Source organism: Oryzias melastigma, linkage group LG12 (genome assembly GCF_002922805.2).
Source record: "Oryzias melastigma strain HK-1 linkage group LG12, ASM292280v2, whole genome shotgun sequence".
Classification (NCBI taxonomy): domain Eukaryota; kingdom Metazoa; phylum Chordata; class Actinopteri; order Beloniformes; family Adrianichthyidae; genus Oryzias; species Oryzias melastigma.
Window position 1 is genome coordinate 3,609,515 of NC_050523.1, and position 19,278 is coordinate 3,628,792.

The following is a 19,278-nucleotide window of genomic DNA, read 5'->3' on the forward strand; positions in this document are numbered from 1 at the left end:
CCTCTTTAAATGAACGATTCTGTAGTTTCAACAATACAATTCATCCCATATATTCTGTCATTTTTTGTTATTTTAAAGGATTTTTTCTAAATTATTAAGGAAACAAGATTACTCATCTGGGACAAAAACTAAATCTGAAGTAGCAGCGACCTCGTCAACCTAAAAAGGGGCAAGAAACACAGACTCCTCATTTCTAAAAAAGCGGAAATATGTAAATCAGGTTGTTTGCAAGCACAGAAAATGAGATTTTCACTGCATTTGTGAAGGAAGTTGTAGACAGAATGTCGTCCAGTAAAGATAACCCCTGACATAAAGATTAAGTGTTTAGGAATATCTGAAATGTTTCTATGGAGAGAAAATAGTATCACCCCGATTTGTGCGTGTGTAATTCTTGATTTGTACCTTATACAGTACATTTTGTGCATAAAATTTTGAGCAGAAATTACAAAATTCAACAAATTATACACGCACAACTTAAAATTACAACAGCTTGAAACTAACTACACACACAAACCTTTAAAAACTACACACAAAACCACATTTATGCACAGCTCTGTTGTGAGACTCTTCGAGCTTAGATTGTGAAAAATATTTGGTGAAACTTGACATTTTCACACTTTCCTAAATAGATATTTCTGTTAATTAATACAAAAAGTCTAAATAAGCATTTTTGAAACACTTCAAAAAACATAAATATTTTTCAGAACTGATCGTTTCCTATCCGCAGCCCCTCCCCTGAGAGCGCCTCTGACACAGGGCTCTTTACCGAGCGCTGGTCACGGGGATAGCAGGCGGTGCCGGACCCGCAGATAGGAGCGGGTCGATAGGCTGATCAACCCGCTCCGATCTGTGGGGATTCAGAAAGGCTGCCTGGTATCGGCGCGAATGCTAAACAGAGCACCGTGCATTGACTGTATAAGAGGTGGAGACCAGAACTCCCCGCAGAGCTTCTCTGCGGCAACAAAACTCAGCAATAGTAGCGCGGTGCCCTTCTAATCACCCTCAGAGTGGAGACAGTGGATCAGCCCACCGACCCACTTCGATCTGCGGCTGTTTAGAAGCTCTGCTTGTCCACACTCAGGGAGCGGATTCTTTGACTGCCAGAGAGCTGGTGTTGGTCTAATCGACTCATCACTCCCTCGCAGCAGAACCCCCTTCCCCAGGAGAAGGGAGCTCCAGGTCCTCCTCCACACCCCGGGGTGTAGGGCTACTCTGTCCGCTCTCTGGGTGTCAAGGTTAAGGGTTTCAAAAACGCATATTTAGACTTTTTTGCGTTATTTATTAGGCAAGTCTTTTTAAGAAAGTGGTAAAATGTCATGGCTCATCAGATAATTTCAAGTTCAAAGCGGTTGATAAGAAAACTCTGATGTCCCAACCTTTTTGCAGCATTTAAACGCATCACTTACACCTGAATCTTGGAGACGTGAGAAGAGTCTCGCATTAGATTTGTGCGTAAATGCAGTTTTATGTGTGTGCATCAGATGATTTGTGCACACTTTTTAAAGTTTCAAGCTGTTGTAGTTTTAAGTTGTGCATGTGTAAACTGCAGTTTTTTTATATGTTTTACAAATGTGAATACACAATGGCAACCACAGAAAATTGTGCACAAAATATATGGTATGAGTTACAAAAGTCAGGTCTCCCTTGAAAAAGAGACCTAATCTCAATGGGATTTCCTGATAAAATGAAGGCTAAAAATAAAATTAAGATCAAGTACTACACTCACAAATCCAAAGTTACACACAAATCAAGAATTGCACACGCACAAATCAGGGTGAGTCTTTTTTCTCTCCATAAACCACGCTCCTTAGGAACTGAAGACCTGCAGAACCTGACAGCAGTCCAGGTGAAAACAGAGTGCTATTTTTCTGCAGACGGAACGACCAGTTTGGACCAGTTCACAGCAGTAGAGTCAATAAAACACTAAATAAAGAATCCTATTTCGTAACAGAGCTAATATCAGCTTTAATGTTTTGGAACCTGGGATCCAGCTGGACCCTTGGATCCAGTTTGAGCCGCTCCATAAAACTGACTTGTGGCTGTCCTTGCAGGCGCAGATATCGTGGGGGTAAACTGTCACTTTGACCCGGAGACCTGCGTGAAAACTGTGAAGATGATGAAGGAGGGCGTGGAGAAGGCGGGGCTTAAAGCCCACTACATGACCCAACCGCTGGCCCTGCACACCCCCGACTGCAATCGCCAGGGCTTCATCGACCTGCCCGAGTTCCCGTTCGGTCTGCATTCCCAACATCATGTCACCTGAAATGGGTTTCCGTTTAGTTCTTCTACACACTGAGGCGCCTTGATGCGCTAAACCGAAAAATGCAGAAAATTATTTATGTTTTTATGTACAAGTGCAGATATTTGGAGCTCTCTTTATGATCCTCACCATCACAATGGATCGAAACTGAAAATCCAAATTAGAGATTTTAAATGAAAATCTTCAAAGAAAATGGCTGCTTTGAAGTTTCCTTTGACGTTTTCTTCCAAGTTTTCTTCTAAGTTTTCTTTGACATTTTTTCTGAAATTTTCTTTAGCTTTCTTTGAAATTTTCTTTGAAGATTTCTTTGAAGTTTCGAAGTTTGAAGTTTTCTTTGAAGTTTCCTTTGAAGTTTTCTTTGACACTTTCTTTAAAAAATTTTTAAAAATTTTCTTTGAAGATTTCTTTTAACTTCTCTATGAAGATTTATTTGAAGTTTTGACGTTTAAAGTTTTCTTTGAAGTTTCCTTCGAAGTTTTCTTTAAGGTTTTCTTTGAAGTTTTCTTTGAAATTTTCTTTGAAATTTTCTTTGAAATTTTCTTTGAAATTTTCTTTGAAGTTTTGAAGTTTAAAGTTTTCTGTGAAGTTTCCTTTGAAGTTTTCTTTAACGTTTTCTTTGAAGTTTTCATTGAAGTTTTCTTTGAAATTTTCTTTGAAATGTTCTTTGAAGTTTCCTTTGAAGTTTTCTTTAACGTTTTCTTTGAATTTTTCTTTGAAGTTTTCTTTGAAATTTTCTTTGAAGTTTTCTTTAACGTTTTCTTTGAAGTTTTCTTTAAAGTTTTCTTTGAAGTTTTCTTTGAAATTTTCTTAGAAGTTTACTTTGAAGTTTACTTTGAAGTTTCCTTTGAAGTTTTCTTTAACGTTTTCTTTGAAGTTTTCTTTGAATTTTTCTTTGAAGTTTCCTTTGAAGTTTTCTTTAACGTTTTCTTTGAAGTTTTCTTTGAAGTTTTCTTTAACGTTTTCTTTGAAGTTTTCTTTGAAGTTTTCTTTAACGTTTTCTTTGAAGTTTTCTTTAAAGTTTTCTTTGAAGTTTTCTTTGAAATTTTCTTTGAAGTTTTCTTTGAAATTTTCTTTTACATTTTCTTTGAAGATTTCTTTGAATTTTTCTATACCTTTTCTGAAGGGAGACTAAATTAGGAACAAAGAAATCAGACAAATGCAAAACAATAAACACAAAATATTTAACATACTGTAACGTTTCAACTGTTAACACCATCATTCCACTAGATTCTGAAGGAGAAAAGCGGCTCGAGCTCAGAATCTACTGGAATGATCGTTTTAACGGTTGAAATGTTACAGCAAATCAAAGAACATAAACACTGGAGCTCCGGTGTTAAAGGGTTAAATAAAGTCTAGTAAGTAGGTCAGGGGATGATGCAACTAGAAGCTTCAATAAAAGTTTTTATCTTATCGTACAGATAACTTTTATCAAGAGTTTGAGACTAAACTTAGACGTACGATAACGTCTTTTTTATCATATTTTTACAGCTTTGGAGCCTAGAGTGTTGACCAGATGGGACATGCACAGATACGCGCGGGAGGCCTACAACGCCGGCATCCGTTACATCGGCGGCTGCTGCGGGTTCGAGCCGTACCACGTCCGAGCCGTGGCCGAGGAGCTGGCGCCCGAGCGCGGTTTCCTGCCGCCCGCCTCCGAGAAGCACGGCCTCTGGGGCGCCGGCCTGGAGATGCACACCAAGCCTTGGGTCAGAGCCAGGTAGACGAGGCTTTTGTTTTTTTATCGTGAAACGATGAAATGTTTGAGCTCAGGATGTAGCCTGAAATTGTAGCCTGAAACCCCTGCTGTGGGGTCTACGACCTGAGGCAGCAGAGATACTTTGACCAATCCGCTGTGACTCTCTGGTTGAAGAAAATAAAAAGGTTTTCAAGTCATTCACAAACACTTGAAGTATATCTGACTACATTACCCATAATGCCCCAAAAATCCATGAAACATTGCAGCTTTGTAGTTTACCAAACCAAACATTTTGACAGCTATTTTAGCCCCCTGTGGTCCAGTTTGAGCATTAACTTGAGAGGGGAGAAAAAAATAAAAACTCGAGAATCTTTTTATTGTTGTCTCGATGAAAACAAGATCCACTGAAAATTTTGCGGAGTCCCTAATCCAGAGGTCTGCAACCTGTGGCTCCAGAACCACATGTCGCTCTTCTATCCCTCCATGGTGGCTCTCTGGCTGAAGAAAAATAAAATAGTATTTTTCTCAAATTTGGAGATAAGCTATTATTTTAGCAACATGCTAATATTTTTGGCTAATTTGTTATCTACTGGGGTTTTTGGGCTAATTTAGAGTTTAGCTTCTAATTTAGCAACAGGCTAACTTTTTTGACTAGTTTAGTTTACAGAGGAATTTTAGTCAATTTAGGAGTTCAGCTAGTAATTGAGCAACAAGCTAGCTTTTCTTTATTTTGGCTAATTTGTCCTCTAATTAAAATGTTTATACCAATTTGGAGTTACGCTAATATTTTAGCAATATGCTAAAATTTTTGACTAATCTGTTATCTCCTGGAGTTTTTAGACTAATTTAGAGCTGAGATTTTATTTTAGCAACATGCTAACATTTTTGCCTGATTTAATTTACTGAGGAATTTTATGCTAATTTGGAGTTCAGCTAGTAATTAGCAAACAAGCTAGCTTTTTTGCTAATTTGGCCTCTACTAAAGGTAAAAGGCAAAAATGTTTTAAAAAAATCAAATTTTGAGAAGTGCTAGGTTTTTTTTATATATTTGCTTTTTTTCGTTCCAAAAATAGATATATAATTCGTATATGTATTTTAAAAAAAGATGGTCATGAGTGTGGCTCCTTCTAGGTTTTGATCTGTAGAAAAAGAGCCCAAATGGCTCTTTTACTGGTAAAGGTTGCCGACTCCTGCCCTAATTCCACGCTCAAATTGTCCCACACTGCGTCTGATTGCGTCTTTTTACCTTGATTTAACATTGAAACTTGACACCTCCACTGCGCCCGGTGTGAATGCACCATAGAAGCCATTCACGTTAAGTCAGTGCACAGATGAGATCTGAGGCGCGTCAAGACTTCAAAAATCTGAAGTTTAGTGAGCTGCTTCCACCAATCAGGGACTCCGCTTCAGTCATGTGATGTTTTCAGTGACTCATCCGGTAGAAAACAAATCCAATATGGATTCTCGATGTGAGGCTTCTCGTCCTGAACCTTCATCCATTTTCTTAACCCACTGGGGATGCCGGCGACCGTTACTTTTGAGCAAAGGTGGGACACACTGTGGACAGGTCGCCAGCCTGTTCCTTTGCCAGAATAGGTGTTGTGCCAAGGTACGTTCCTCTGCCAGAATGTGTTTCCCTGGTCTCAAACATCATTGGTTTGTTTGGTAACACTCATATTCTGTCCTAAAGAGCATAAAAGAAAGTGGATGATTATGATATACTTTATTCTGGGGCTTTTGGGAGTTTATTGTCATATTTGCATCTTTACCAACATATTCTTTGTAAAACAACGATAGCTTCTTGTGTTTAAAAAAAACAAATTTGTTTGACTAAGTTAGGCAAACAGCAAACAATTAATAAATATTTGTTGCTTCTACAGCAACTTACCTCTCATTTTACGTAGAATATGGGGTTAAAAAAATGTCCTAATCATCCACCTTTCTTTTTTTACGTTTTTTGGGACAACATATGACTGTAACAAAACAATTCAATGATGTCTGAGACCAGGGAAACACATTCTGGCAGAGGAACGTACCTTGGCACAACACTTCTTGCCCAACATCATCCATATTTTGATGTGGTAGCGAATGAACGAAGAGGAAAAATGTTGGTGGTTGCTCTTCCCTCATGCTGCAAGGGCGTCAAGGGGTCAAGGACATTTTAGGGCGGGGTCGGGGCAAAAAAAGGGCGGCCGAATCGCGTCCGGAGTGAATCCAACTTCTGTCCTATTAAGCCGTCCCTTCATGGTTGATGCTGTTTTTGTTGTAGTTGCAGATCATTTAGGGATCACTCATGTTTTTTATTATGTTTACAAATCTTTAAGAAGCTTCAGTTTCGCATCAACAACTGACTTTTCAGCCGTTTGTTTACTTTCAAAAGTGACTTACATCCTCCTGAACCTAAAAGCAGAGGCTGTTCAACGTAGAATGAAATGTAATTTCAAAATAAAACCCCTTTCCTGTAGTCTTTTTAAGATATTCTGTGCATTTCCAAAACGTTCCATATTTCCATAAAAGTTCTTCTGAGGCTTTCTGGATCTGATTAAATCATTCTGGAGCAACTTTGTCAAATTTGACTCATTTTCAGCCAGAAAATGACATCAGATTTGGCAGAAATGTCTTGTTTTAGAGAAAATAACAGGTTTGAATGTTTCGAATGACAATTTAATCACTTAAAATCAGTAAAATAGACTGATGATGCATTCAAGTCCCACTGTTATTGTCTTTTCATCCATTTTAGAAGCTTCACAGTGGTCTTTTAATTATGATTGTGCTATTTATTTGGCTAAAATTCCCTAAAACCTGTTTTTGTCTTTGACATAGTTTCTGCAGACCGGCAGGAGTTCATTAGTCACTGATAAACTCTTTTCAAACTGTTATTTTTTGTGTCTGCTGCTGATTCACAACAGTTTGAATGAAGAAATACTTAGAAATCCAATTTTTAGTTCAATTTTCCTTATTTATGTCCTTCATCTTAAGAAAGATGTTACAAGAACATGTTCAAAACACAATTTACATCTCAAAGAGGTCACTGTAAATGTGTTTCCCCTCTTCGAAGGGCTCGCCGTGAATACTGGGAGAATCTGAAGCCCTCATCTGGACGCCCGTTCTGCGCCGCCATGTCCAAACCCGACTGCTGGGGCTACTCCAAAGGCCACCCCGACCTGAAGCAACAAAAGGAGGCCACCAGCGAGGATCAGCTGAAGGCTGTCTTTGACAAAGCCGCCCAGAGCCAATGAGAGCCCCCCCGAGGGTCACAATGAATTCACATCAGTTCAGAAGTTGACCCCCCACCTAAGCCGAAGAGAAAATAGGAGATTTCCCTGAGCCTGACCCGCAGGAACAACTAGTTTTTAAAGCTTTGTTTAGGATTATTTCTGTCTTTTGTAGTGTTTTTAGCTGATTTGTACTTTAAAAGCTGCTTAGATAAACTGCTGAAGTAAAGTCCTAACCATCTAGTGATGTTATGATGCAAAAATAAAGCCTTGCTGAAATTTATTTGCTATTTTTTTGTTGTTTTCAAGGAAATAACAAACATATGAACTCAATGACACCTTTGTTTCTTTGTGTGTGGCTGCTGACACCTAGTGGACAATTCAGGAAATGCTTCAGAATTTTTTCTGTAAACACTTTATTGAGCATTTTCATACAATAATATTCTTACAGTCTTTCCAATAAGCTAAGATAATGCATATAATGGTAAAATGAATAATAATAAACAATAATAATTATTATTATTCATACAAACAAATCATTAAATTAAATAAAATAAATATATAATATTGCTAGTATCTTTTTGAAGTAATTAAGTAAGTGGTTCCTTGGTTTATAAAATACTTATTTAAGGCTTTTATTAAGAATTTTGCTTTTTTCCCATTTTAGAAAAGGCATTTTGGCGCTGAGACCAAACTTTTGCCTCTTTCCTCTCAGAAATTCAGTGTAATGAAATGACCACTTTCTGTAAGTGGTTTATGCTAATGATCTTCAGTTGGATCTGTGATATTCTAGAACTAAAAACCAAATTAAACTCAGTTAAAACTATTCTGAAATGTTTTTATTCTTAGGCTGAGTTACAAATATAGCTTCTCTGTGCTGCATACATTCAAAAGCGTTGAGACACCATCTTTATATCCTCCTGTAAAAGTCTTTACAGCAGAACTTTTATTATTTCAACAGCATTTAGCGATCTTTAAGTGCAAAATTCTATTGGATTTTTTTGGCCAAAAAGATGCAAAAAAGGTACAAAAGTGTTTAACTCTACTTGAGTACTTACCTTTACATTTTAGAGCTATTTTAGAGCTATAGATAACTGTCAAAAAGAAACGTATTCATAAATAAAATTTTGTATTCACAAAAAGAAATTTGTATTCATAAATAGAAAGTTGTGCAACATTTAATATTTTGTACTCATTTTTTAGAAAAAAATATGAATACAACATTCAGTTTTACGTTTAACATGTCTCTTTAGAATAGGACTTTTCTCTGTCTTATATATGAGTTTCTTCTGTTCACAAACTGTCCAAAATATGTAAGAAATTCCTCAATCAAAAATTTTGATTAACTTTCAAATGGAAAAACATCAAGGCAACGGATGTGCTGCAAATAAATTAAACTTTTGTTTTATTCAGCTGAAGAATTGTTCACTTAGGCACAAACTGGACTAAATATGATTCTGCTTTTTGAAGGTCTAATAATTAACCTATTTTTTTTAAGTAAAAGCATGTTTTAGCATTAAATCATATTTTTCTTCCATAAAATTACAACAACTTTAAAACGTTTACAGCTGTTTGTGGACAAAAACTCTTAACTTTTTATTCATAATGAAAATACCAAGAAGTTTAACGATCACTGACTGAAACTAATTCAAAAATCGATTGTGACTCAACCAACTTGTTTTGCAAACACAAAAAACTCTCACACAAAAAATACCAGCATGGGATTACAAGATGTGAAAAAACAAACAAACAAAAAAAACCCTCTGAAATCTCATAGAAGTCAACGTTAATATTTTATTTTATTTTGAAAGATTAAAAAAAGTGGAATAACTAAGAAACATTTCATTTATCGAAAAATGTTTAGAATAATTAAATTAAAGGGACAACCATCTTGGTCCTCTTGGCTCGCCGTAGAAGCCCGAGTCACGTTCAGTGCGTGTTTGCGTCAGGGATTTGCCCATGTGCAGATGTTTATGCTCCTCGTGCACGTCCGCCAAGTCAGAAAAGGAGACTTGAAAAGAAAATATAAAAACCTCTTCGCTGTTTCTTTTATTGTTCTTGAAATCACAAAGAAAACTTTTAGATTTCACAAATAAGTTTGGCCGGATTCTGTATTTCGTTAATGTTCGAGAGTTTCCCGACGCTGAAGTGATGCGTTCATGTACAGCAAAGAACGTGGGACTTACTTTGTATTTTCCAAGCTACAGTAGTTTTGTACGTATTTGTATTTTTTTTCAAGGTGAAAAAAATAATGTTTTTGAGACCAAACATTTGTTTATGATAATTAACAAAGACTTAAATGTAGATGGATAAAAAATTAGACATCTCACAAAAAACGAATATTATTTCGTTTAAAAAATAAAATAAATAATATGTTTTATTTTCAGGTCAAATAAATTGTCTTTGATTCGATTTTGAAATTTAACATGAAAATTGAACAGGTATTTAATCATTTCTTTTAATAGTTCTTTGCTGTTAGCTCAAATTTTGACAATTTTGGTGTTACTGTCATACTTGAAGTGATACCAGTTAACTGTAGATGAAATTGTTGTCCATTTTGAAATTCACAAGATTTACCATTTAATTTAAGATTAATTTCTAGAAAGTGTTATGCACCAATCTCTGTTGAACATTCTTTAAAAATATATCAGAAAAAATATGTTTAATGTATCATTATGATGAAATTAATCAAAGTTTGATATGCTCTAATAATCAAAATAGCGAGAAAATTATCTTCTTTATTTATTTTCTTGCTCTTTTAGTTTAAATTGAGACTTATTCTTTTATATTTCTAATTTACATCTTTCCTGGCAGACCCTGAACGCCCCATTTGGTTTAAATCCCTCCCCGGATGTGACGAATCCACCTTCTGCTTGTAAACACAAACTCACACGTGACACCTAAAGCAGAGCTGCGTCGCGCGGCCGCATTGTGTGAGCGGACAAAGAATCGCTGTGCACGCGGGCATCGGGCACGCGGGGGCCAAAGAAGCGTTATGGCAACAAACACTCGGATTCTCCAAAGTTAGCCGGCTTCTTGGGTTTCGTCACGCCGCCGTTTGCTGCTCGTTTTGCCGCTTCAGGTTCACGTTTGGTCGCTCGGAGGAAAAAACGACCCAGCTGCATTTTCCGCCGCAGTTTGTTTACGAAGCTTTTGTTCAAATCCTAAATTTAGCTCGCGGTTTTTTTTTCCTGCTAGCATCGAAAATTCTCGTGTTTTGTCGTCGATAATCTCGTCTGGATGAGATGTCATTCGCCATGGAGGATAATCTGGAGTCCGGATGGGTGTCCGTTCGGCCCAAAGTCTTCGACGAGAAAGAGAAACATAAATTCGTCTTCATCGTGGCTTGGAACGACATCGAAGGAAAGTTCGCCATAACTTGTCACAACAGAACCGTCCAGAGACGGAGCGCCGTCCTGGACCTGGACCGGAGCCCCACGGCGGAGCCGACCACCGCGGGGAAACTTACAAAAAGTCCGAGCAAAGGGGTCGGAGGGGAGACGGTGGACGTCGAATGCGAGAGCCACACGGTCGGGTCCTGGGCCATCGTGACCCCTAAGGAGGTGGATCTGGAGATCCTGGACCCCGTGGACGTGTCTCCGGACGACCCGGCGGACGTTGGGACCACCCGGGAGGACTTCAGCTGGGCCGGGCTATTCTCCTTCCAGGACCTGCGGGCCGTACACCAGCAGCTGTGCGCCGTCAACTCGGACCTGGAGCCGTGCCTGCCGTCCTTCCCGGAGGAGCAGTCCGGCGTGTGGACGGTGCTGTTCGGGGGCCCCGGCCTCCCGCAGGTGGAGACGGACTCGCTGTGCTACCAGCTGCAGGTGTACCTGGGTCACGCCCTGGACACCTGCGGCTGGAAGATCCTCTCCCAGGTGCTCTTCTGTGAGAACGAGGACACGGACGAGTACTACGAGAGTCTGGGGGAGCTGAGGCAGAAGGGCTACGAGGATGCTGTGGATGCTGCCAGGCGGCGCATGACAGAGGTGGAGTACCCATTTCCTGACTTTTCACTTCCTACCGCCAGTCTGGTGCTGTCAGGGGTCAGAGTTACACCCACCCATACTCTGCTGATTCACCCTTCCTCCTTTTGTCCACTTGTGATCCACCATCTGTTGCTCCACAAAACCAGAAACCTGATCTGTCATCTGGCCATCCCATCCCTGCTGGTTGGGGTTTGAAGCACATGAGAACAAACGGAGGTGGAGTCAGGGAATGATGGACAGCCAAAGCGGTTGTGTTAGCTTTCCTGCTCAGCTGAAAAACATATTTAGCTCAGGAGGCATGACGAAACGCTCAAACCCAACCAAGGAACGTCTGTAGAACGTCGCCTCAGGCAGTTTTGAACTTCTTGATGCAGAAGCAGCTGAGCCATGAGAAAATTACCTGATCTGTCACAGCCGCCCTGTCCTAACACACACCTTTTCTGTTGTCATGTTGCTGGTAGTTTTCCAGGTGTGGTCTTGATGTGCCGGATACATTCACACCATCATTCGGTTGGGCTTGGTTTCACACTGCACTCTTCGAGAGTGGGTCAAACCGCCCAAAAGTGTCGGGAAGTTATAACGGATTTTAAGCCTCGTTTCCACTGAGCGGTTTGTTTTCGCGGCGCACGTGTGGTGTAGACAGCTAGTGTGCGCTAGCTCACCCTGTGTCACCCCATCACCAAGGATCCCAAGAAACTTTTTCAGTTCCACCACAGACCAGGCCTATGCTGTTGTTTGCAGGCCTTTTCAATCGAATCGTGACCAAAGTAGAGCTGCTAAAAATTATTTTTTTATTAGTTGACTAATCAGGTCATACGGAAACTGGATCTAAAGCACACATCTTAACCATCATTAGCTTTAACTAAAATTAGATGTATAGCATTACCTGCGATCATGCTAGTTTGAATGCTGTAAGCTAAATTTGGCTGCTGAAGATGCTGAAATTGATACCTAAAAAGACAGAAGCTGATAACTGAAAACGCTGAAGCTGATAGCCAGCTAAAATATTAGTTAAATGCCAAATTAGCCTAAAAAACTGAAACAAATCTTAAGTTAGCCAAACAGCTAGCATGCAGCTGAAATGTTAGCTAAACTCCAAAATAGCTGTTTTTTTTCTTTATACGGCAAATATAACGTCACCAATTTCACGAAGTGAAAACATAATCAATGCAAGCATTTTACAACAACTATCCAGTGTTGGGATGATGAAACATAAATGGTTTATTTTAAAATTGCATCAAAATACTTTTTTTTGCAGAAATTGTTCAAACGCAATGCATTGTGGTCCCTATTCCCCAATCCAGTGAGCATTGATGCACGCTGGTTTTACTCAGAGAATTCTAGGAAGTCTAGAGCACTTGATTTTGGACTCACAGATTTGGATAACACTACATTATAGTGAACGCACTACACAGCGAGCAGCAAAATAACTTGGACATCCATAAGAACAACCAGGATTCATCCATTTATAAGGCGCTCTGGGCGCACTGTCTTTTCAATACATTTTTAAGTGGATCTTATAGTGCGGAATGTGTAGATTTCGGTCTCCTCTCTCAGTCCAAATGTCGTAGGTGAAGTGGTGACTCTAAAAGTGCCCTTTAGTGTGCATGTGAGTGTGTGACCCTGGTGACCTGTTCAGGATGTACCCTGCCTCTGCCCAGTAGTAGTTGGGATAGGCTCCAGAAACCCCATTTTTCCAAAATGAATTTATCATTTACCTCCACATTAGATCTCCTTCACTGGTGACTTTTTTTCATTCATCCTCCTTGAATTCTTTTTGTGATTCATAAATCTTGCATTCTTTGCCCTTTTGGATTTGCAGCCAGATTACCTCATCAACATCCACCTTGATGACATTAAACCTTCTCCCTCCAGAAGGATCTGCTCTAAAGTTTACTCAGTCTGTCAGATAAGAGCAGAAACCGGCTCTCGTTTTCTGAAAGTACGTCGTCTGAAACAGACGGATTATTTTCTCGACGTGTAACGGTTGTTTGGTTTGTGGAGCCGCTGCAGACCGTCAATCACTGCTCTGGCCTTATCAGCAGCAGCGCGAGACGCTGCTTCACCCTCCAGTCCCCGTTCTCACTGATAACCCACCCAAATATGCGGCGAGATTAGCTACCCAGCATGCACCTGTCAATCATTGACGTTCACTGTTCAGAATGGGTTTATCCGTAACCGATTGTCAAACAAAACAAGACTAACATCTTGTTAACAGTAACACATCAGACGGTAATTGTTGAAAACATTCTTATGGTTCTGTTGAAGGTTTCAGTCATTTAAAATGTGCAAAATTATTAACCGTTACTGTAAAAATTAACCAAATTTTCTAAGGTTTGCTGTGAGGAAATGGAAGGAACTAAAGAAACAAGGAAAAGTTCCTACCACTCATGAAACTCATGAATTCATTGTTTTTTTTTGCAGAGTGACTCATATTTGGAAGATAAATCCTGCATTTATTTCCACACTCTGTTGGAAAACTTCAAAGCAAAACCAGCAGAGGAGGAAAAAACTGCCAAGAATAAAGAAATAATCAGCTGTGAGTGTGAATGAAATAAAAAGAGGAGTAACACATTAACCGGGTGCTGTCAGTAAACCCTGCTGCGGTGTCCTCTCGCCTTAAACGCTCAACAAAAACATTTTTTTTGGGCTCACAATAACATTTTCCAGGTTTTAAGTAAGAATCGGTTCCGGTTTTTCTTTCTGTGAATGAGTGTTGCTGCGTTTGCATGTTTGCTTCCGATGGTCCAGCCGCCGGGTCGTCCTGCCACGCGGTACGTTGTGGAGTTGTTTGTTTTCGTCATTCAGCTGAGCCGGTTTATGTCATGTCGTGTTGCTAACATCTGTTTATTGTGTACACGCCACAAACCGCCTGCAGGTCAGGATTCTATGCTATTCTGAGCTGAAATCAGGGACACGTTGAGCTGAATCAACCTGATGGATGAGTAATAAGGTTGATTCTTATTTTAGACTTTTATCTGACATGTTTAAGGTTTCTCTCGCATTTAGTTAGTTGTAAAAGCTGAAAGTGTTGATTAACTAATCAGTTTATCTGTTACAAAATTAGAAGTTTCTTTAATTTCTTGCTATATTGTTATATATTTACAAAAAAAAGGACAAAATTAAAAAAAAATCGTGATTGGTCGAGCAGGTCACAGGGGTGGGGCACAGACATTTTTAAGGATTTATCTGTTCATATTGAGAAGTTAATGTATTTTTGGCTGTAAAGGACGGCAGAGTTCTTTCTTGTTTCTAAAAGACATTTGCACGAGGCAGCAGTGGATGCAGTTTGTTTTTAAACCTCATAAATATATGAATGTATCTGTGAAGGATTAGGATTTGGTTTAAAGTAGTGATAAAACAGCTTCTGAATTTAAATGTTCTGTTTGCTTTAAAAAATAGTGAGTTTGTGTCACAGAGTCTCTAAATTGTCTCTTAGTTATGAAATGTGAGTAGTTATGTGTAGTTTTTCGGCTCTGCGATGGACTGGCAAACCATCTAATGTGTACTCTGCTGTTGCCCGACAGTGGTGAGGATAGGCTCCAGCAACTCTGTGATTTCATAGGGCAGTGGTGTTCAACTCTAGGCCTCGGGGCCCGCCTCCTTTCCAGAAATCTGGTGTGTTTAGCCAATAAGAAGCTTCTATGGCAGGTTGTTGGAAAACATGCAGCACTCCGGCCCTCGAGGCCTGGATTTGGACACCCCTGCTATAGGGGATTCAGTGACGTTAGAAAATGAATTGCACACATTGGATTTGCTATAATAAATTCGCTTGGCATAACATTTCTAGAATTTCGATCAAGTTTTTCACTTATGTGAAAATGGAAACACAGCTAATGTGGGGAAATATCTGCTTGTTTTAAAGATCCACTTGGATCATCTTTTGATTTATTTAAAACAAAACAAAAAAATGTTTTCTAGGACTTAGTTTCTGCAGAGCGGCCGTAGTTAATTAGAAATTCGCCCTGAGTTGTGAGTGGGACGGTTGGTGCAGTACTCTCTGCTTCCACGCTCTCCCACTAGCTTACAGCCTCTTACACCCACAATGTTACTGTAGTGGTGGAACAAAAATGGTGAGCAATGTTGGAGCCATCCAGCCGTACAGTTTAGATCCAGATTCCAGCTCAGACGGGGAGAACAAAGACGTTCATGGATCTATTTGTCTACAACTGGATGCATCAGAATTACAACATTTTGAATAAAGATATACTTAGAATGGAAATTCAAAGCTTAATTTCCTTCATATATGTCCTCCGTCATTAGAAAAATGCTACATGAACATGTTCAAAACACCATTTTTATCAAAGTAGGTCTTTACAGTTATAGATTTTGTTAACTATTAGGGCTGCCACAATTAGTCGACTAATCGACCATTAAAACAGTCAATTAGTTGTTACTTTAAATTATATGGAGTCAGAGTGTAGTAAAGTTGGACTATTTTGACATTTATGAAGAATTTTTAGGCTATTTTGGAGTTTAGCTAATATTTCAGCTAAATACTAGCAGTTTTTTTTTTCAGTTTTTTAGACTAATTTGGCATGTAACTAATATTTTACGCGGCTTTCAGCTTCAGCGTTTTCAGCTATTAGTTTAAGCGTTTTCAGCCATCAGCTTCAGCGTTTTTCGTTATTAATTTCAGCATCTTCTGCAGCCAAATTCAGCTTACAGAATCGACACTAGCATTATTGCAGGTAATGCTATATACCTTGTTTTATGGCTAGTTTGAAGCTAATGACGGTTAAGATGTGTGCTTTATATCCTGTTTGTGCATGACCCGTTTAGTCGACTAATCAGACAAAATATTCGGTGATTAAACGACTTTTAAAATAATCGTTTGTGGCAGCATAAGTAACTATCAAATGACGCACTAACAGAATTGTGTAATAAAACAATTCCCAGCCTCTGTTTACAAATCTCCCTGTTTGTCTGTGTTGGTCCCACCTTTGAACTGCACTTCAACATAAAGGCAACCAGAGCTAAGGAGATGGATTACAAATTAAAAATGTTTGGAATTTGGTTAATTCTTTACTTTAATTTACTGATGTTAGACAGAAGGAGATGCAACAGCTTCACAAGCTATGGGGTTTTTAAACCAAACTCGATTATTACTGGTTTTACAGATTAGTCAGCTTTAGCATGATATGATCTTCTGTGTTGATGTGAATTCATCAGACTAACTTTAAAATAGGAATTTACTTTCATAAGATCTAGTCTGATTAAATAGCAGTAAATCTGAGCTTTTTTTGCCTGATGCATCAGTTAGGAATAAGAAACCGTCAGATTTATGGCAGACAGCAGTCAGTCTGTAATAATCAGCTGTAACGCCCTGCAGGAATGTCTTGTAATTATGCTCCACTTGAATCTAGGAGGGACTTAAAAGCTAAATTTAACGTCTGAATTTTTCCCCGTTTTATTGAGGTGTCTGAAACAAAGCGCCCCGTCTGCGAGCGACGACCTCAGAAACCGAAGGTCTGAGCTGATTTAGAGGATTTAACGTTTGTAGAAAGCCATGAGTGGCTTACTGCCAATTAGTGTAATTAGTGTTGGAACACTCCCAACTGTTTTCAATTTAAGATCACAGTTTTTTACACCCTTTTCTTTTAATAAACCCTCTGGATCTGCTGATGCTTTAAGCGCAGCTTCTCAAAACGTTTGAGAAAAATTGAATTTTCTTCAAGTCCTGCCTCAGCAAGAGCTGGTTCATTTAGTTCAGGGGTTTTCCTGGCGAGCAGTAGGGGAAGGGGGTGTGTGTGGTTGGCCGCTGGTTGCCACGGAGACCCAGAGCCAAAGTAAACAGTGGGAGCAGTGTTGGGGCTGAATCGTGCAGTGTCCGCCCCAGTGCCCAACGTGGAGGGCCTCGGAAAAATCATCCCGGATTAAACATAACAGTCCCCTTTCATCTCCGTCGGGCTGTGCAGAGAGAAGAGCACTTTCTCCGAATCCTTGGATGGTGGCACATTTCAATATTATCCGAGGCCGCGGTGAAGGACGGCTATTGTCCTCTGAGAAGAAGAGCTGCTGCTTCCGTGTACTCTCATGGGAACAAAAAGCTGTTTTTAAGTCGCGTTTCTCTAAAGAACAACGAAGAGTCTGTGAATTGTTGGACATATGGTGTGAATCAGCAACAGTTGGAGCCCATCCTCCCCTGCTTGTTCTGCACTCAATGATTTTATGGTACAATACCTGGCTGCAGCCGTGTGCCGTCGGAGCGTTCTCACACTCTTCACCGTTGCTGGGTGTTTCAGACGGCAGCATTGGTCTGTTTCCACTGATAACTTAAAGCGTTCCCTATGGTAGCATCATGAAACCAACAGACATTTCTTACAGCTCACTCATCTCAAAAGTTTGGGTCGATCTGAGAGGATGCTAAAGAATGTCTGTTCTCTTATTGGATGAAACCACCAGGAAATATCATGCAGATGCCAAAGCTGCTTGTTCGGGGATTGTATTATCTAATACGACCCCTGACCTGGATAAAAAAAAGCACATTGATAATATGACCTTCTTGTAAGCCACCAATGAGAGTCGGATTCTTTGTATTTCATCTGTTGGTTGGATATTGTTTTCCAGCTATAACTTTCTTTTTGGTGTGTCTGTTCATTCATTCACTCTGAAATGATTTCTTTTTCACTGGACTTTTGTGTGATTCATTTCAGTGTAAATGGAGTCAAATCAGGATCAGCTTAAACAGAATTAAAAACAAGATGGAAATTTTGAATAACAGGCATTGAAAATAAAAAAAGATGAAGATTTGAAAGCAGTTTTAACCTCAAATACATAATGAAAACTTGAAGGAATTACTGAAAATTTGAAAAAATAAGTAAAATTTAGGTTATATTAGAAATTGTTTATTTCAAGCAATCAAAAGGAGAAAAAATTAATGTCCAATACAATCAATCATTAGAAGTTCACATCCATATAGATGTCAAACACAGGATAACTAGATATTAAGAGATTGTCTGAAAGGGAGCAGGCGGAAGCGAACTTATATAATCCCATATGTGATATGTGTATTATCATTATCTGGTTTTTAACTTATGATCAGATATATCCAACATAGATTCACGTTATTATGAATCCTCAAGTAACAATAAATCACATGACTATGTCAGTAGATGATACACTAATTCCGACTTTGTCATTGCATATGCAGATCTATTATCAGAATTCAGACAAAATATGCGATTATTTTTTATCAGAAAATAAGTAATCAATATAAATCAAGTATTAAACGTCAACAAAAATATATATGTATGCAGGTTATTTTCCAGTCATTAATGTAAATCAAGTATCATATGTATGCTGATTTTTTCCTTTTTTAAAAACATTGAAATTGAGCATTTAAAAAAAAAAAATTAAATCTTGAAAGAAATCTTAAAAATTTAGAAAAAAAAGTAAATTTAAAACTCGAATTAAAAAAATAATTAACAAACTGTTACTAATTAATTTTTTTTTCAATTTTAATTTTTTTTCTTTCAAATGTACAATGTTATTTGGGATAAATGTCCGTCTTGGTGTCAAATTAATCCACCAGGGCAGGAAAAGTGCAAGTACTAATGTCTCCATGGAGATCGTTTTTACAACTAGTACTTCCGTGTTTTGGTCACGGTGCCATAATTAAGCATGAAAAGGTTCAACAGGTTTCAACGTATTATATTAAATTATTGCGTAGAGCAACTGGACTTAAAAAACGTGCACAGCGATGGGCAACCACAAAGATTCCAGACACGGAAGCCTGAAATTCTGGTCTACTCGCGTCTGAGTAGACATTGACGTTGGCCGCTTGAACGGGAATCTGAAGAGAGTTTATTCTGTGAATCGTTCATGCAGAAGATTGATTTATGCAAATAGTTTGTTCATTAGAGCTTTTGTAAATTCTGTTAGGGAATCTTTTGTTCTTAAAGGTTTTCATTCAATGAATTGTTTAAATACATCATTTATTCTACAGGCCGTTCATTATGTAAATCTTCAATGTACATTGTTCATTCTATAGTGTTTGTTTTTAAATAGTTGTATACACAGTTCGTTCTGTAAATTGTTTGTTCTTTGGGGATTCCATTTTACAGGTTGTTGGATCTAAAGGGTGTTCTTTTTGTGAATTTTTTTGTTATTTAGGAT

The 19,278-nt window shown here is 38.6% G+C and overlaps 2 protein-coding genes across 2 annotated transcripts in view; both read left to right on the plus strand.

Annotated features, from left to right (window-relative positions):
• The window catches only part of bhmt (betaine-homocysteine methyltransferase), a 12,971-nt gene extending 5,517 nt beyond the window's left edge, over nt 1-7,454 (plus strand). The window contains exons 6-8 of the mRNA XM_024298736.2: nt 2,052-2,234; nt 3,749-3,977; nt 7,015-7,454. Of these exons, the coding sequence (XP_024154504.1) occupies nt 2,052-2,234; nt 3,749-3,977; nt 7,015-7,195 (593 nt within the window). The 3' untranslated portion in view covers nt 7,196-7,454. The remainder of the gene's footprint in view (nt 1-2,051; nt 2,235-3,748; nt 3,978-7,014) is intronic.
• Nucleotides 7,455-10,025: 2,571 nt separating this feature from the next.
• The window catches only part of jmy (junction mediating and regulatory protein, p53 cofactor), a 33,576-nt gene continuing 24,323 nt past the window's right edge, over nt 10,026-19,278 (plus strand). Inside the window, exon 1 of the mRNA XM_024299776.2 lies at nt 10,026-11,160. Coding sequence (XP_024155544.1) covers nt 10,417-11,160 — 744 coding nt within the window. The 5' untranslated portion in view covers nt 10,026-10,416. The remainder of the gene's footprint in view (nt 11,161-19,278) is intronic.